A 20,022-nucleotide genomic window follows, 5' to 3' on the forward strand; every position below is an offset into this window, starting at 1 on the left:
TACATGGGATTTTTCTGGGATGACATGCAAGAAAAAATGACACTTCCCTACCTACCAGTTTTAGCCAGAGAAGAAAGAATACTTTTTATAAGTTTGATAAAAATATGTAGATGAGGTCCTCTGTTTAGTTTTCAAGAATATAGGAAATAATATTTGCATCTCCTCAACAGAACCTTGAATTGCTAAGCTCGTAAGAATAATTTAACAGAATCTTCACTATAGATCTGCCTTCATTAAAAAAAATGAAATTTGCACACACACACACACACACACACACACACACACACTTCTCATGTTTTCTAGTTCCATCCTTACACATGCATTATTTCAGATGGAAAGTTCATGATTTTCCCTTTCACACAGAAATATGTGTGTGCCAACCACTCACTTAAGTTTGCTGAATCTCCTCCTGGTGGAGGCCTATGACACAGTAGTTTCCCTATGACAAGCATTTGTTTACTTTTTTTACATCAAAGAAATAATAGAAAAAGTATTCCAAGGCAACAAAATCATTCACTTTCATGTCTGAGTTCATCAAACTGTTTGCATTACTAGTAGGTAGTTAAATAAGGCACGCATGAGTTCAATTAACAGAAAGAAAATACAAACATTTTTGGATCTTTCAAGAAGAGATTCTGGGGCCTGCATATCTCTGGTGCCACAGGGAAACTGCCTTTTCATAATGCGTGTGATAACTATTTGTGCTGCTGCTCAAATAGCATACCACATAATGTTTTATTACAGAGACTGCAATTGCGACTCAAATTATCCATATGCCTTACATTTATTTTTCTGACTTGTAATTGTGAACATCTCTGAGGATTTTCCTGTTATGACCACTCCACTGTTTAGCTTTGATTTGCAATTGGCATTTTTGTGATAGATTAATCTACTGAGATAGTCTGCTTCTCTCTGAGATCTAACCCAGGGACAGTGTACTCACCAAAGATAATTTTGCTCCTAAAAAGACTAACCTCTCCAGGCTCTCCCTGCAATCAGTGGAGACAGGTTGCTCCAAAGATGAAGCTTTCACTTATCCAGCCTTTCTGAATACATTTTGTCTCCTTCCATTGCTAGTCAGGAATACAGTATATAATCTATTATTTAAAGTACAGACCAGCATTTAACATCACACTCTTATGTTTATCAGTAAAGCTTTTTCTTAGTGTAGTTCTCTTCAAACAAAAATACAGCCACCTAATGAGATGGAGGTATCTTGGCATACTCCTCAGTTCCTTTCATTTCTCTCATGCGCACTCAGTCGAGCCAGCATGGCTGAAAAGTACACTCACTTTGTTTATCAAGTCACAACACATAGATGGACAACTTCTGCGACAAAGACAAGGAAGAGATGGAAATCTCTTTGTATTGAACTGGTAACCAGAAAGAAAACCATCTCAAGTGAAAAATAATCCTCAGAAGAAAGTACCTTCACATACACCACAGAAATATGAAATATTAGAAATATTAGAAATATTAGAAATATTAGCTACAGTTATTTTAAGAACTTCCTCTACAATGAAAAGGTTAGATAATTTTCTTCCTCAGTTTCAAAACAGATTTATACTATTTTCTTTCATAATATTTCCCACAGTGAGGTTACTTTAATTTACTGGATAGACATAATAAAAACCTTTCTTTTCTCTGTAATGCTCCCTCCTATTTACTTTGGTTGGGGAGGAGCTAATTCTTAAAGGTAACTGAAGTTAATTCTTAAAATTTACTTCATTTCTTTTGCTGTCATTTGCTAAAGTATTCTTCTTTCTTACACAAAGACACTTACAATAATAGTAAACCAGCACAACTGAAATATTTTTTTATTCTCTAAATTGGATTAAAAATTAAAAGTAAAGTCTTCAAAAGTAAGGCTAACATAAAATACAACAAGAGTAGGAAATTAATGAAAAATGTGGGAAAATCCTAGGGGGGAAAAAAAGAGGGCTGACAGACACAAAAGTGAGATTTGCAGGAGAATATTCTTTGAACAAAAGTTTCTATTTTATGCATCCAGTTTCAGTCCTTAGATATTTTGCTAAAATTTGTATTCTTTTCCTTACACTCTGCTAGTTACAGAAATATTCAGAATTTTTGTCTAATTAGAATTTCTGCTCTCTTTAAGCATATCAAAGAATAAATTGATCAAAATTGTTTTTACTACCTTATACTTTAACATGCTCATAGGAGAAATATAATAATGTATAGTACAAAACTATATTTAAATTTAATTTCAAATCACAATCCCCAGCTCAGTTCAATGCCACATTCTTGCTATACAGTTGAACTATTGTAGAGCTTCAGAATCCTAGTCAAGCACCATGGATTATTAACTCATCATTAAAAAAAACATACAAATATATCATAAATGCATCTGCTTCTGTCTTCAAAAATTGAACATTAAGTAATAAACAAGAAACAACATATCAATACACAGGGGTAGTTGGGAGTGAAAAAGAATGTATACAATTACAGTTGGCATTATAGAAAATCACTTCAGAATATCAATGCCTTAACCAATACCCAGCATTATGGAAGTAGAAAAGGCATTTTGCAGTGAGACAAGACATACAGTACCATTTGACAACCTCTGCTTTGTATTTTGGCCAAAGTCGTTTCCTATTTCATTCATCCCTAAATGGGTTTCTCATCACTGGCCTGGAGAATCAAAGGCAGAAAGTAGGCACTAGTAACCCCATCACTGTCATGCGTCAACTGAGCTCAAGGGTAGCTTGACAACTGCTAAATCTGAAAAATTATTAACATCTTCAATTATATATTGATTTTATTTCTTCTCATGTACGGCGACACATTCTTTTTCTTATAAACTGCATCATAATACCCAGAAAAAGTGAGAAGAGAGAGAGTTGAACAATACTTTTGGCATTTCTTACATTTGCTGAATGTTGGATTATGTTTTCAAAGCAAAAAATAACATGGTTTACAAGTGGAAAGTCTTGACATAAAATCAGGTGTTCTGGGGATTATTTTGTTTTTGGATTTTGTTTGGATTGGTTTGGTTTGGTTGGTTGATTGGCTTTTATTTTTTTCCCCAAAAAGTCATTCCTAGCTGAAACTTTTAAGCTTTGAATTAGATTACATTAGCAAGGAAGTGGTCTGATCATAAATTTCTAATCTACTTCACCTAATTCTCAAATAAGAAAAGTCAAAAGGGTACCTCTCAGCTAGTATAGTCCTGTCAAAGACACAAAGATTTCCATGCACTAATTGCATCAGTATTGGGACAGCCAGATGATGTTATAACAGGAATACATATTTTTGCTGGAGTGTCTAAGAACAAAGATGATGGATGTGCAATATAAAAAAATAAATCAATAGTCCAAAGCTATGGGCCTCACAAAATCAATTTTGTTGCCTAGAGTGTTCCTCAAAAACTATGAAAAAAGCAACATCTTGAAATGAGATGAAATGATATAACAGAATAATAACTGAAAGACCTGAAGCACTTTAATCACCTGAGTATTTTGGTGGTTTAATCACACTGCAATATTTATGTTCCCACCGGCATCATTCCATTATATGGGACTTTAATCTGTTTTCCTTGAGGGTGAGAGTGAAACGCCACAAGAAAATTGTTATCCATACAAGGAGTTCCCTCTTTCCCAAGCTTCCCTCTCCCCACTACCTGTTGGTTTTAGGGTTTGGGGTTTTTTTATTAATATAAGAATAGAAACCTAGGTGCAGAGCAGATTTCTTTGATTTTGGCAACCTCACACTGACTTTCACAGACATATTTTTCTCAGAACAGAAATACTAATTGAGCACGCAAATAAAAACATCTGCAATAAACAAACAATCAAAATTATTACGTGAACCCAGATTTCAGATGTATATTTAAAATAAAAAAATATGCCACCTTAATAAATGTGACCAGTTGAAATCATGTCTCCTCAAACTTAAGGCAAATTTGTTTGCAAACATGTATAAAAAGAGAATTATGCAGAAAACAAATATTTTCTCGGAATTATTTAGTGTGTACTCTGAAAGTAGTTCTATGTGAAGTTAGCAGTTCAAGTCCAATTGAAGAAATCACTTCCCAATGCCAACAACCAACTGCAAACCAACTGTGTGAAAAACATAGAAATTAATCACCCAGAAGAAACTAATAACTCCTAGCTGGAGGGGCAGTAGTCAAAATTTAAACAATTTACATTGTAAGGGGCAGGTTCAAAGAAAGCCCTAATATCTTGAAAAAAATGTAGATGTCTCAAGCCTTCGCAAACTGAATCAGGATCCCGAGAAGAGAGACAAAGAAGTCCATAGGGAGCTTCTGAGAGCAAATCAATTGAAAATGAGAAATTCAGTCACATGTATGAACTCTACTCATCCAAAACCTAAAGGCATTTATCCAGAATTGCAGAATGGCAAGTAAGGTTCTGATCTACCCAGACAGCTAGGGAACTGTGAACCTATGGATATGTAATTCCACCAAACTGGGACATGTGCTAAACTAGCTGATTCTGTGGGTAGTATTTTCTAGATGAATCTGTGCCAGCCTGCCCCATCCCTTCTGGTGGGGTTTGCTTAGGTTCAGTAAAGAGTTCAGAACTCCTACCCAAAGAACAAATTATAGATGAAACAGTTGTACAATTCCAACAGCAGTTGAGATCTGTAGGTTCTGGTTCCAGCTTGCAAATTTGTACATGCATTTTATTTTTTAAAAAATAGCATAGAACTATAGAACTGTTTAGGATGGAAAAGACCTCTAGGATCATGAAATCAAACCATGAACCTAACCCCGCCAAATTCACCACTAAATTATATCCCAAAGATATGCCACATCTACAAGCCTTTTAAACAGCTTCAGGGTTGGTGACCCCACCACTGACAGTGTGTTCCAGTGTTTGACAACCCTGTCTGTGGAGAAACTTTTCTTAATACACCATCTAAACTTTCCCTGACACAACCTGAGGCCATTTCCTCTCGTCCTATTTCTTGTTACCTGGGAGATGTACCAGCCCCCACCTTGCTACAGCCTCCTTTCAGGAGTGGTAGAGAGCAGATGAGATTCCTTCAAGTCTTTTTTTCTCCAGGCTAAACACACCCAACTCCCTCAGCCACAAAAAGACTTGTGCTCCAGACCCTTCCCCATTTCTACTGCCCTTCTCTGGACACACTCCAGCACCTCAATGTCCTTCTTACAATGAGAGGCTCAAAACTGGACCACAGGATTGGAAGTGTGGCCTCACCAGTGCTGAGTACAGAGGGATGATCACTGCCCTGGTCCTGATGCCCACACTACTGCTGATAGTGTAGCCAGCAGGACCAGGGAAGTGGTATTGCTGATTTGCCTTCTTAGCCAACCCAATGCCAAAAAAGACAGAAATAAAGCTGCAAGCAAAATAAATTAAAATAACTATGCATGTTGTGTTTTGATGTTAGTACTACAACTATGCATTAGATTTGCTCAAAGCATGCTTCCACTCTGGGCTTCTCACGTAACTCAGACACTTCCTTATCTCATTTGGAGGCTAGATACACACCTGCTGATATTATGACGTATCCAGTATAAGCAGACAGGCAGATGCTACTGTAATTCTGCACAAGTCTAGTCCTGAACGTCCAAATCTTCCTGAAACATGGTATTTCCAAAGGTAATTATTTCCCAAAGGAACACAAATCAAACAAATGTATTAAAGCAAAGCATGATATGAATTCTTAACTCTATGAAAATTATGTTTCACTGACATATATAGCCACACTCCTGGTACCTTGTGAGAGCTCTGATTATTGCCAAACAAAATGCTGATAGAGGCCTATAAGCCCTTTCAGGTTATATCCATCTTACAGATGTTCAACTGAAGCACAGGAAGAATTTAATGTTTCTGTATTTTACTTCTGTATTAATTTTCTGTGAATTCAGAAGTCCTAACTCACACATATCCTGTTTGTCCTTCAATAGAAAACTCATTTTCTTGAGCCATAATACCCAAAAAGTTAAAAAATGGAAAGGGAAAAAGAAAATATTGGATGTAATGTATCCTCCTCTGACATGGGAAGCTTTTCATTTTTCTTTTATCAAAAATTCAAGATGCTGAATTAATTAGACTATTAGCACATTAAAAGTAAGTGCTAAGTGTGAATAGCTTCAATTTAATCACAGTTGAATCAGTTCTATTTTGCACAGACTTGTGCAGTATTTTCAGCTAAGAAATTAGATAGTAATTAGAAATTACCCAGCAATTATGATCTAAGTGTGATGATTCTCCTAATGTGAAAGTACCTGACAGAGCATTGATTACACATTAGAAGTTTACTATATAACCAGCTTAAAATCACATGGTTTGTTTTGAAGATGCTAAAGTAAAAAATGCTCCAATACAGGTAGACTGGATCTTGGTAACTCACAATTTCTGTGCTTCAGAGTTCCAGTGAATTTTTTGTAGCTTCATATGCAAGAGTGGTCATTGAAATAAAATGAGATTGATTGGTGCAAAAAAATGTGAGACAACAGATGATAATGGTTGAGGATTGCTTGCTTGCTTATTCAATTACAATATAAAGCACTATTTTGTGAGACTTTTACTTTCAAGATGAGATTATTGATAAAAAAACTTGAGACATTTTTTTAAAAATACCATTAAAAGACCATCAGGGGATGTCATAGACAAGAAATGTTTTGATGTTCTTAAAAACATTGAAGAATATTTTTTAAATAAATATCCTCAGAACTGTAATTCACAGAAAGCCTGTTGAAATAATATCATTAATCACAGCTGGGAATGACAAAAATATATTCTGCTTCTCACCAGTATGGTAATAACATTCTTTGGAGTGCAATCAATCTGTCTTCATCTGCTTAAAAAGGTGATTTACTGGCAGATGCCATTTTGGGAAAACCATAATATTTTTCATTAAACGCTGATGAATCAGAACATTCTGAATCCTCTTGTACTGAAGGTATATATTTAAAAAAAACCCAGAAATGTATCAAAACTATTTTTTTCACTTAGATCCATGTTGTCATGGTGGTCTTATTCCTTTGAAGTGCATATTCTTAAAGCCACATCAGAATCTTTGTTCTCAAATTTCAGAAATTATCGCTAATGGAATTCATAGAAAGGTTATAAATAAAGAAAATATTGCAAAATATGCAATAGGAAGAAAAAGTGTCAAAATTAAGTATGAGAAGAACGTGAAAGCTGGATATAGAGTACAGTTTATGTTACTAGTATACTAGCATGGCTTATTTTATCAATAATCTTATGGCATTAAATGTTTTTTTATGCAAATTTTAACCATGAATCAACTAATTCTCTGGGAATCTCCATTTTCTGTTTAAAAGGAAAGAAAAAAAAAGCAAAGCTAAAGCTAGTAGCACTGGAACTCTGAGAAAAGTTATCTGAGAATAGTCTGAAATCTCAGAGTTCTTAGGAGAAATTAAGAGAACTTCAAATACATGACTTTTTAAACACTGATGTTCAGGACACATGGGTTTTTTTGTTTGTGCGTTTTTCTTAATCTGAAACATGATTTCTGAGCACAGACTTGGCAAAATGCAAAGTATTTTAGAACAAGACTGACTTTTGAAAGGGCTTTTCTATTTCCCAGAGGAAGAAGCAAAAAGTTGAAATGTTCTGGGCAAGAAATTTTTTTTTAGAGCATATTCAATCACATTAAAGGATAATTGCTGCTTCTTACTAGTAACTATGAACCACTTGGAGAAGCATCACTGCCTCTGGAATACACACAAAGTTCTGAAAATACTCAAACTCTGACACAGGGAGGACTTGTACCTCTAGGCACAGTCTTTTGCTTTTGCCTTCTAATACTTAGGTCCTGCTTCTTCCTTTAGAGTCTATGCAGTATTACTGAATTTTGTAAAATAGAGTTCTCCAAAGTATGTGAAGTACCTTTCATACAAGAGAATGTTTTTTCCCAAGTGAAGTTCAGGTGCTGTAAAGCATGCAGTATAATTCTGCTTTGTGGCTTCACACTTGGTTGAATGCTACAATACAACTATATTAGGTATTCTCAGTCATACCTCTAAAATTTTGTTTTCAAGGACTGGCTACATAGGCAGAGACTGTCCAAAGTTTATGTTAGCTTTAAGTTATTGGTAGTATCAAGGCAATTCTATTGCAGCCAAAAGAAAATTCAGTCTGCCCTACTTCCGCTGCTTACCTCACAGTGACTGTAACAAGTCACAGAAGGAATTACCATGCTGGAGAGGTACCTTCCACAGTGCAATGGCACCCCACACTTCTCTCTTTTGAGGTCTGAAAATCCTAATAATATTTTTGTTTCATTTAACTTTATTTTATTTCCAAAACTGCTCTTGTTTTGTATAATATAAATTGATAACATGAAAATAGCTGTTAAACTAAATTTATGAAATTTTCATTTACCAGTTAGGTAAATCAAACAGGATAATTTTGCTGTTCCTAAAAGTCTAATTCTTTTAATGAATAGGTTTCTGTTTCAGACATCATTCTGGCATACATGCATCCTAATAGCATATACCAAGCTCTGAAGTCTCCTTTTTTTTCCTCTTTTTTTCTCTTTTATTTTTATCTTCTGTCTGCCTTCATAAAATAATGAACATATTGTATTTGTTTTTAAATTGTATTTAGTCCAGATAATTCATAGATTTATAAAAGATAGCTTAGAAAATAAGATACACAAAAAGATAAGGTTTTGTGATGCAAAAGAATACTTCTGTGAGTCTACACAGAATTTTTCTTTCCCTCTTCAGAGGACTTAAATGAGTTTCATAAGTGTACATTTTCCCTATACATTTAAACTACACTGACATTACAGAATGTATAATAAGACTTAGTAACCACAATCATGACATTTTTAGTTTCTTATCTTATATAGTAGCAAACTAATAGTCCCTGTGTTGGGAAGCTTGCTTGGAGACTGTTAGTCTCCTCCCAGTCTCCAGAAAATAGACAAACAGCTCCTGTATTGCAGCTGTATTCCTCTTCCTCAGTCACTGGAATTTACTCATGTTCCCTTCTCTTGCTCTCCTTCCAGCCTTATGGCTCTGGCTAGCAGTTTCAGCAGAAAGCTTCTACCCTGTTTCAGAGCACACTCTGGCCAGATGGTGAGGGTGCTCTCCCTGTCTCCATCAATAAAGACATCACCACCACAACTTTGGTCTTTTATGTCTTAATGCTCTGCAACAAGGCACTCAGGAACCCGAGGGAAAAGAAACATCTACAGAAACTCAAGGCCTGAGTTGCAGAGAGGGCACAAATTCAGACACACCAAGTATATTTGTGCAGCAAAAAGCCCCTAGCTCACTAACAAGACTCATCAGAAGTTAATGGAACCGCCTCCTCTGGCTTTCACACAGACTGTCTCAGGAGGCTTGGATCTTCCCCCTGACACAGATTGATTGCACTGATTGATTTTAAACCTGGATCTTGTGACTCACATGGATGAACATGTTTTATACGCTTTCACTGATTAAAACTCCTAAGTTATTTTTTATCAATGCTCTCCTTTTTTATAATGTACAAAAATTAATAGCAATGATAAACAGCAAAAATGTTTTTTATGAAACAAGCAATATACTCTTTTTTATGACATTTCTGAGCCTCCATCCAACTTATGGAAACCTTTTGTATCTAAAGAATTTTGGACTGGGAGTCTCAGAGCTTCACATCACATGCACTGCATGAAGAATCATTTTGGTTTGTTCTAAATTGGTCACCAGGTAACCTGAACTTAAGGCAAATTGACCGTAAATTTTTGATTTTTTAAAAATTGTATTTATTTATTATTCTCTTGACTATAAGCTTGCTTACTGAGAGTGGAATTCACAGATGCTGAATTTGGGAGTTTCTTTCATCAGATAGATACTGATCTAATGAGGTGGCAATGACCAAAACATGGCTGCTTCCAGTTAACTTAATTCTGGACAAACTTCCACAGTGTCTTACTTAATAGATTGCAAATCATACAAGTCCAGGAAGATGCACCACAGTTCCTACTTTCATAAGCTATACAGAAGAGAAAAAAGAAGTACACTTCATTTATCCCATCTTTCACACGTATCAATAAACAGTGAAGAAAATAGCCCAGATCAGTTTCTGCAATTTCCTTGTAAATGGGAGCAAACACCTGCACTTAGCTGCATATTAGCTTATGTGAGATAGAAAGAGGAGGAAAGGACCCTGTATTTTCTGCCAACCACCAGTGAAAGAGGAATAAAACATAATCATTTTGTGGAAGGAGGAGATAGATGTATTCCCTATCATCCACATGTTAAGTACAGAATAGGTTGAACAGTCTCACATGGTAGGCCTTGCAAATATAATCTATTTAATTCCTGGTATTACTAAAGTTTCAAAATTTTTATTTCTAAAAAAGCAATGACTTAATAAAATCAGTTAATTTTGGACTATTACTTTTCATTTATTTTTGGGACCTTAGTTCTTAAATCTCAAATATCATGATTTAGTGCAGTTTTATAGTCACAAATTCACAGAGCACAGATCTCATGCAAATATGTTGAAAATACATTTTATTTTGCTCTCAACACAATCAAAACTGAAGATACATCTAGATTGTGTTTAGTGCCTTGCCAAGCTATGTACCTGGGTACACATGAGCTCTCCCTATTATTCATCTGAAACCACCATAGAAAAGCCCAGTCAAGAGAATTTATGGGCTAATTCAGGCTGAAATTTGGAGAAAAGCATGTGTGGTATATTTATTAATCAATTAGAGCAATTTTTACAGTCCTGTTTTGTGCAAGATATTGAAATTAGATCTGTTAGGGGGAAATCTTCCAATTCATAAAGAGCCCTACTGAAATTGCTTAAGTTCAGCCAACAGATTTCACTCATACCCTTTCATCCCACAACTTCTGGAAAGCCACAACTGTCATCAGAAATAACTTGAATTTGTGAAATTCCATGTTACAAAGTCAGAGGTGTACATGTATTTAAACAGAACTAAAATGCAGATTTCATTTGTGCCTTCAAGTCAGTCACTGAAAAAGCATTTTTCAATCTGATTTGAATCTCACACTTCCTAAAGAGTGAGTATAAGGTATTATATTCTGTAGTAAAGCAAACAGAAAGTATAATAGGAAGTAGTCCTGCAGAGAACTATTAAAACGCCATGAATTTCATGAAAACCCTCTTTTGAAAGCTTGTGAGGAATTAATTTCTTTTCATCTATAGGGCCACAAGTCAATAATAGAAATTTTAAAGTTGGTAACTTTGTAGATAATTGAAAATAACTGCAGATAGATTTACTACCAAAAAATATTTTAAAAATTAATTTGGAAAAAGCAATATAGATCATTTTGATTTCAGCTGATGACTGTGATGTAATGTATTCACAGAATATAGAACTCGTAGTACCAGTTATTAAAGACTGATACTTGTCAGAGCTGCACTACAAAGAAAACACATACTTAACTGTAGATACAAATTAGTTCTAAATTTCTCTATAATAAAACCTGCTAAGTGTGCATCATTAACTTCAAACTTCACTGTTTTGCTCAATATTATCTAACTTGAAATTCTTCTACAACATGGAGTTCTCTCAGCCCTCAAATTAATTAGTTTGATCTCTACTTTTATTTTTAATCTTTCCTAAACCTTCTGGTAGCAGAAAATTGCTTGTGGAGAACACAGAATTGAATAAAACAGCTGGACTAAACTAATGTGTTGGAGGGAGGAAAAAACCTTTGCAATTTATTAATGTATTCAAAAGACTGTTACAAACTTTACAATTTAATTATTGGAAGATTATAGAACTGCTTCACTGCCTCTGTACTGTGTTAAATAAACTGTACGTGCAAGGAGTAATAAATGAAATTGTTAATTTCAGTGCATCCTTAGGGAATAGTAAGAGGGGGAGTTTACATTATTTAGAGCTCCAAATGGATTTGAGTTTATATACAGTAATAAATCTTAACTACATTGTTAATTAACCCTGCCTCAAGCCCCTTTTTGCCTTAGGAGTTGAAAGACACAGTGTCTGTTAGGATAACTCACCATTCATGTGCTTAAAGATGTTTAGGACTGGGAGAATTTGCCGATAATAGGGCACCAAGGCCTCCCCCACCATTTCAGCTGACACCACCAGGTGCTGGATGATTTTCAGTGTGGTGCAGAGGATCTGTCGGTTACGAAGGTTCAGTGCATCTGTGATGCAAAAATAACAACAGGCAGAAAGCAGAATTAATTTCTAAAATGTAGAGGGAGGGGGAGGAGTCCTCTAATGGACAAATTTAATTAAACTATACTCTGTTGGGAATTGTAAGTGGGCCTTTATTAGCTCAGCTTAGAAAGATCCCAAAGATGGATTGCAGTCCTGATGTTATAAAACACTGCCTTGTCTGATTGTTATTTGTTCCCACAATTTGTGCTGACTCTTCAGTAACCCAAAGAATGCAGCTCATTATTCCCTCACGCTGCCTGTATAATACTGGCGTGGTCCAAACAAATGAAAAATAAATGTTCAGTAAGTACCACTTGGAGCCAATGGAACTATACGCTGCAAGACAACCTGCAAAGGTTGACAACAGATGCATTCTAGTGCAACAATTGGTGTTTGTATGTTTGTACTCATTTATTTCATGATCATTTTATTCATTCAACTGACAATTCCTACTATTCTGAGAATCAGCACAATGAAGCAAATGTTTATAGAAAAAAAAACCCCACAAACAAACCTTGTAGGCTTTTTTCAAAAGAAAAACATTCTAGGGAAAAAAAAAGGTTTTGTCTAGCCTACTTAGATGTTTCTCTTAGCTTTCAGTGTCATGCTTCTAATCTTATGACACGAGGACATTTCATAAAAACTCCTTATTTCTTCTCTTTTAATTTTACTAAAAGCAAGTACTTTGCATTCTCTCTTGTAATTAAAAATGAGTCATGCTTGAAATATGTATATTTTTTCCCTTGCAAAATCCATCTATTTATAAAAGCATTTCTGAAATTATGCCGCTGGATAAATTTGTCAGCAGTTGTCAAATCTGGTATGGTCTTATATATCGGTCTAATACTCCAGTGTTCTGCCCACTTACACAGACATCTACATCATTTCACTGGAACAGAACTGAGAAAGATAAGCTCATATTCATTACTGTGTTTTAGGAACAGAGAAATATATAAATATGTGGTTCGTGATACCATAACAAAGTATAAGCATTTGGAAAAAAATTGTAGAAAAGAACACAACAAAATTTGAAGAGAAGTTATTAGTAACTTCTTCAAGAACTGCCTCTTCTAATGGAAATATTAGGATCAAAGATATCTGTAATCATTGCAGAGGTGCTGGAACTAGATGATCTTTAAAGGCCCCTTGCAAACCATTCTATGATGCTACAATTCTATGGTTCAGTATTTCATGTGCTGAGTTTTATCAGTGCACAACAGGAATGCCATTTCATAGGGAATGAAGTAGTATTTTCACAAAGGAGCAATGTCAGTTTTTCCATCTCTTTAAGCAAATGCAGTGTACCCCACCTGCTTCTGCTGCTTATCACATGCCTGCTGAGTGTTAAAAATCAGAGCTACATCTCCAAACTAAGGGCAGGGCAGATTGGTTGTGTGAATGGACAGAAACAATTCTCAAAAATCAACTATTAAATCTCCTTTCATGCCTCTTGGCATGCTTGAGAGCAACATATTGAACCTACTGTCAGAAAACAGAAAGTCCAAGATACTATTACACCTCACCCCAGTTAAAGGAATACTCTTAAATAAAGATACAGACTGAATGCCATATTTCTTATTTTCTACAATAGTCCCTACTGTACTCAGCAGGCTGCACTTAATTTCATACTGTCTCTGAGCACAATAACGTGTGGACAGGAAGCCAATCAATGTAGGATGCTCACATTAAGTTCCAGAAAAGAGGCTGGCTATTCCAAATTATGCTTTTGTGGATAGATGTTCTAAGGCTGCTTTAGCAAAGAGAGACACCCAGATACAATTTTAAAGATTGGGTCCAAGTCTCAGGTAGGAAAATACTCAGAGAGAAACAGGCATTATTCATTTTTCATTATTTCATTATCTTAATTCATTATTTCATTTGCATGAAAGAGTGGTTGGAAGAGCAAATTTTGGGGTTCCAATGTATAGATTTATTCAGTACTAAATTGTCATACTCATAAATAATAGCTATTTGAACTAATAGGGAAATTATCACTAATACTGGTAATTTTCAGTACAATAGTTATGTCACACATACAAAAATAAATGAATATTTATATTCAATTTTTTGAATTATTACAAATTAGTAAAATTAATTACTCATACACAAACAACAATTAAGGGATATTAAAATTAATCATGGACAGAAACTACTGCTTCTTAACTTTTAACAAATTTTACCCTCTCCCAGGAATAGTACTTCTGTACTGTTGAAGCTGCCCCAGACTATGAGAAACCTTATTTCTAGGCATGCAGAGTACATCATATAAGTGGAAATGGCTGTCCAGATACTCCTAGGAAGAACTTTTGTATGGATCCCATCTGATGCTATAGACTTGTCTTTGTCCAAGTGGAGCAGCAGGTACCTGACCATTTCTCCTTGTATTATGGTGGCCTCATTCTGCTCCCCATCCCTATCTCCAGCTCAGGGGTATTCAGGATGTTCTGAGAATAACTGGTCTTACAACTAAAGATGGAGGCAAAGAATGTAATAAGTACCTCAACCTTTTCCTCATCCTTTGTTATTATATTCCCCCCCCTCCCCCTCCAACCAGTAAAAGATTGGAGATTCTCCTTAGCCCTCCTTCTGCTTCTGATATAGTTATAGAAACAATTTTTATTATATTTTATGGCACTATCCAGATTAAGTTTTACTTGGGTTTGGGACTTCTAATTTTCTGCCTGCATAACCTTATGACAACCTTCTAGTCTTCCTGAGCTGCCTGCCCTTTCCTCCAATGGTTGTAAACTCTTTTTATCCCCTGAATTCCAGACAAGTGTCTCTGTTCAGTCAGGCTCATCTGCTGACACATCTTTCAGCCCATGAGGACAGTTTGCTCCTAAACCTTTAAGATTTTCTCCTTGAAGAACAGCCAGCCTTCCTGGACCCCATAGCCCTTCAGAACTGCCTCCCAAGGGTCTCGGTCAAACATGCTCCTGAGGAGGCCAAAGTCTGCCCTCTCTAAGTCCAAGGCAGCAGTTCTGCTGACCTGTCTCCTTACTTCTCTGATAATTGAAAAGTCTAACATTACATGAACACTGTGCCCAAGATGGCCTTCAGCCACCACATCATCCACATGGATCTTAATCCCCTACCTCTACCAAAACATAAGACTGAGGGACTTCACTGGCACTGTCCCTCAAAGAGTGGCATGCTGCACCCAGACTCATCTCTAGTGAGCTATTTGATCCCTTTCCTCCCACAAATCTAATATAAAGCTCTTTCAATGAGCCCTGCTAACTCCTGTGCCAAGATCCTGTTTCCCTTCTGACACAGGTAGCAGTAGTCCTCGTGCCATTTAAACCAATCCATGATCAAAAACCTCCAAATCCTACCAGTGACACCAGCCTCAGAGCCAGATACTGATCTGCTGGCTCTTCCTATTTCTTTCTTTATCATTCTCTGCAACTGGAGGAGTAGAGGAGAGAACTACTTCCACTCCTGATCCCTTAGCTAGTTGTCCCATAGCCTTGAAGTCTCAGTTGTCCTCAGACGTCTTGTTTGGACTTTATCACTGAATGCTTAAAAAATAAATAATGGATTATAATCTGAGGGCCATCTGAGGGTAGGAAGCTTTCTCTTCACATCTTTAAATACTGTGGGCACCAGGGAGGCATCATACCCCAAGAAGTGGGTCCAGTCTGCATATTGAACCTTCTGTTAGCTGCTGATAGGACCCTCCCGTTAAAAGAAAGCAGGTTTTTTTTTTTTATGAAAGCAGTTTTGATTCAGGGCACAGGTCCACTTAACCTTTCTGACATCTTCTTGCGAGATAAACCAATATGCTTGTTGCTGTTTGGTACCACTTGCAGAGTGTTGTACCTACTGTATTAGGGCACCTGGGAAGCTGGGGCAGTCCCAGAGGAGATGCGCTTGTCATGCCAGCAAAGGAACTTGCCACAATTTCCCCCCATCCTTTGAGTCATTCTGTTTTCCTAGGTGGAGAAAGGACAGGGGACCTGTGTGTCTGCCTGTGTCTTCTCAGAGAAGATAGGGTACAATTTCAGTAGTCTCTCTCTCTCACTCTCCTCAATACACCTCAACCTACCCACCTCCTCCTGGAGCTCTGTCACTAAGCTAAAGAATTCCTCTGGCTGGGTGCACCTCCCACAGCTGTGCTCACTGCTGCCTGGTTCTGGTATAAGAGTAGGGCACACACTGCAGAGGTATGGCTGCAGTTGGATATGCTAGAACCAAACAGACTGAGAATTTGAGCCTCAATCCCTTCAAACTGCAGAAGTGTGTATTAGGAAAGCACTTGTAAATATCAAAAGGAAGATAATTATGACTACAGAACTGTTGTTATTCTTTTTAAATATTTGGACTGTGCAATGCATAGCAGTCAACCAGCTCCTGGCTTGATTATATTAGGCACTTTATAAACATTCAATTAGAGGCAGTCACTGCCCCAAAGATACACTACTTTTAAATATCTGTTTATCTTTTAAAAATCTGGTAATTATTTTCTGTGTACTACCATCACTACAGACCATTCTCCCACATAAATAAAAGGAAGAAAATATTAATGCAGTATATGAAAAAGTACATTCCAATACATTGGAAAATATCAGTGGTATCCAGAGGTTAACAGAAAGTGAACAAAGTACTAGTATGCTTACAAAGGAATACAGCAGACCATTTAGGAATCTTGGTACACAACAGCTACACAGACGAAATGAAGGAAAGATGCATAATATCCAAAGTATTCCAATTTAGAAAACATTCTAGGCTGTTGCCTCTTGGCATAGAAATCTGCTGTAAGACATGGATCTTGACAATATTTGCGAAGTGCACAACTGGTTTGCTTCTCAGTTAAAGGCACCTTTCTGCTCCCTAAAGGGTTTTGAGAGGATTTTCCTCCCTCATCAGTACATATTTCTCTTTGGTCATTTAGACCACTATAACATTCTCTTAAGCAGCAAAAAACTCCAACCCAATGAATTGACTCTCTTACTTGGTAGTTTTGATGTTTTCCACTTTAATGGCATAAACTGAAAGATTTTACTTCTTTTCCAAACAGATATTTATTGTAACTTTCTTAAATAAAAGAAAGTATAACTGTGACAGCAGCTTAATATCTGATTTTAAAACTCAGTATCTGAGTTTGTTCTGTTTCTACCATTCCAAGCCAAAGTAAGAGATAATTATGAAATTTGAAAGCATATTTAAAACACCATAGTGCTGTTTATTGAAGCTTCTTAGCAATGAAACAATATAAGATATCAATTCATTGACTTCAGTGAATGTTAATTCACCGTATTTTTAATTTCAGATAAATTTTATTGGCAATTCATGTAAATTGATGCAAATTTAGTGTTTCTTTTGTTAATTTCCATTAAGAACAGAAACTTTCCTTAAGATATCTGCCACTTGTTTGCTTATCCATTTAGCTAGATGTTTACATATAAAGTAATAGAAAGAATAATTTTGAAACATTCAAATCTTTTTCTTGAGTAACACCTCTAACATCTCAAAGAAAAAAACCTAAAAGTTATATAAGTTGATATTTTTTATTTTTATGTGGTTGTTTGGAAAATCTTATATCAGTCCCAGATATTGTCTATAATAGAAGTCACAGTTCTCACCTGATATATGAGATTGATAGATTCTATAAGCCAGGAAACATGCCAGCATTTCTCCCAGTACACTGTGGATTTTTTCATGACACAATGTAGTTCCACTGAAGAGATCCAATCAGAACATTCTCTCCCAGCTAGCACATTGATACCCTGAGCTTTACAGAATCAAATCAGTTTCCCTAAATTTCTGTCTCTTCTCTAAATACTAACTTAAGATTTTGGTTGTTATATTAAAAGTTATGTTGATAATTTAATTTTCTTCAATTTCTTTTTCAAATACACCTGTGAATCTATGCTTAGAAGTGCACCAACATTTTCCATTTTCTATTTAGGTCTCAGGACCAGATTTTAAAACCAATTTATTTTGCATTCATATCCCTCACCCAATTAGTAAATGAGGCAACAGTTTTAGAAAATTCTTTGCCTGAAGCAGAACAAGATACACAGAGTAGGTATCCTGTGAGGTAACAAGCACTCAGGATAAAAATGCTTGACTGTTGTGATCTACTTAATCTTATTGATCAAGGGCTTCTTTTAAATTCACAGAGTCAGGTTTAAAGAAGTCCTAACATGAAGTGTTCTCAAAATGCAATTGATTAAAGTGATATATACTTCTCTTACAAATTTTTGTCAAAAATCTTCAAAGTGCATAATACTTAACTACCTTTACTTGTATAATAGCATTATGCTAAACTTACAGAACAATAATGAAGTCTGTTATGAAACATAGCATTTCAATCAAGAGAGAATATAAACCAGAATAAGAATCTTGTGTTCTGTACATTTTAGAAGTCCAGTAAGAGCCTGATCCAAATAACAATACAGATGTACAAAAATTTCTTTCTGTACAACTGAAAGAGTGATGTGTTATAGTGAAATGATGGGAAGGAGAAATAGGGTGTAAGGCATGAAAACCTTATGCCAATTTTGTCATGAAAGTCCTTTTTTGTAAAGCCAAAGTCTAAAGAACAGAAAAGGCTAAGATCCATAAGTGAAACATTGAAGCTTGCAAGAAACATGATCTAGAAGAATATGGAAGAGAAAGTGGCTTTATTCAGCTTTAGCTGTGCTTCTAATTGTAGCATTTTACTAGATCAGCTCCTATAAAGCTTGAATTCTATTAACATTTGTGGACCCAGTTTAATTATATAGTATAAAGAACACTTAGAAGTGAATCCCAAAAACCTGCTCATTGACTATGCCAGTCTACAGTTTCTATCCATTCCTAGACGTACATTCCTTCCTCTGTACTAAGATACTAAAACTGTACCGAGTACCCACCCTCCTGATGAAAACAAGTCTGTAATCAATGAAATATGATGCCATTTACAAAAAAGGTCTGTGGAATCAAAGCACTACTGGCATCTGCACTTTAAAACTTAATATAGCATTCTAAATGTGCTCTAGATCCTTGAAGAATGTGGACAAGAAAAACCTGATAATACAGTTCTCTTAGACTTTAAAAAGATATTTTATAAGGTCTCTCACTGAACTGCCATGGCTTCCATAGAAATAAATGATGACTTAGAGAGAGAAATTGAAGGCAACAATAAATGATCGCAGAGGAGGAGTATCAATATGCAGGAATCCGTGCTGAGGTGTTGTGAAGTGCCTCAGGGAGGCAAAGAGTTAGTTTCAGATAAGCATTGTGAAAGGAGAGGAATGGCTGTAAGCCATGTGTGTGGATTTTGACCCCCCTGTGTTGGGGGATGGGTATGTGAGCCCTGGATGAAGTTACCCCACCCCAAACCCCTTGTGAAGGATGGCCCAGGGGTTCTGATTGGGTTTGAGTCCCTGGGGGTTTCTCCCTTGTTGTGTTTCTACTGGTCCCTGACCCTGAACTCCACCCTCAAAGGTGGAGACCTTCAAGAGTTCTGTCCCCCCAAAACCCCTGCTCTGCCTTTGTTCGGGGCTCTCTGTTCTGGATCTGAGTTTGTTCCTGTGCTGAATAAATGGTTTCATGAACAGAAGCCCATCTCGTCAGTGTTCCATGCTGGTCCCCAGAACCCTGCGGCTTCTCTGGACGTGATCCTGCAGTTGTGGACTACAAACACTGAGGTTCATGTTTTTCACTTGATCCATAGTGATCTGGAAGAGATTTTACTGATGATAACAAAGATTTCTCAAGTTGTTCCAGATACCAAAGACAAGGACTGATTCTGAAGAACTGTAAAAGGACTTTACAGTACAGAACAACTGGGTGATAAAATTGCAGATGAAATTCATTACTAATAAATGTCAAATAGTAATACATTTATAAATTCTGGAAAGAATAGCTCTAACTCCAACTTTAAAAGTCAGA

General features: G+C 36.1%; 1 protein-coding gene across 1 annotated transcript in view; it reads right to left on the bottom strand.

The window, feature by feature from the left end:
• The window catches only part of PACRG (parkin coregulated), a 224,021-nt gene that overhangs the window by 82,124 nt on the left and 121,875 nt on the right, over positions 1-20,022 (bottom strand). The window contains exon 5 of the mRNA XM_058835644.1: positions 11,976-12,125. Within this exon, the coding sequence (XP_058691627.1) occupies positions 11,976-12,125 (150 nt within the window). The remainder of the gene's footprint in view (positions 1-11,975; positions 12,126-20,022) is intronic.

This window comes from Poecile atricapillus, chromosome 3 (assembly GCF_030490865.1).
Source record: "Poecile atricapillus isolate bPoeAtr1 chromosome 3, bPoeAtr1.hap1, whole genome shotgun sequence".
Classification (NCBI taxonomy): domain Eukaryota; kingdom Metazoa; phylum Chordata; class Aves; order Passeriformes; family Paridae; genus Poecile; species Poecile atricapillus.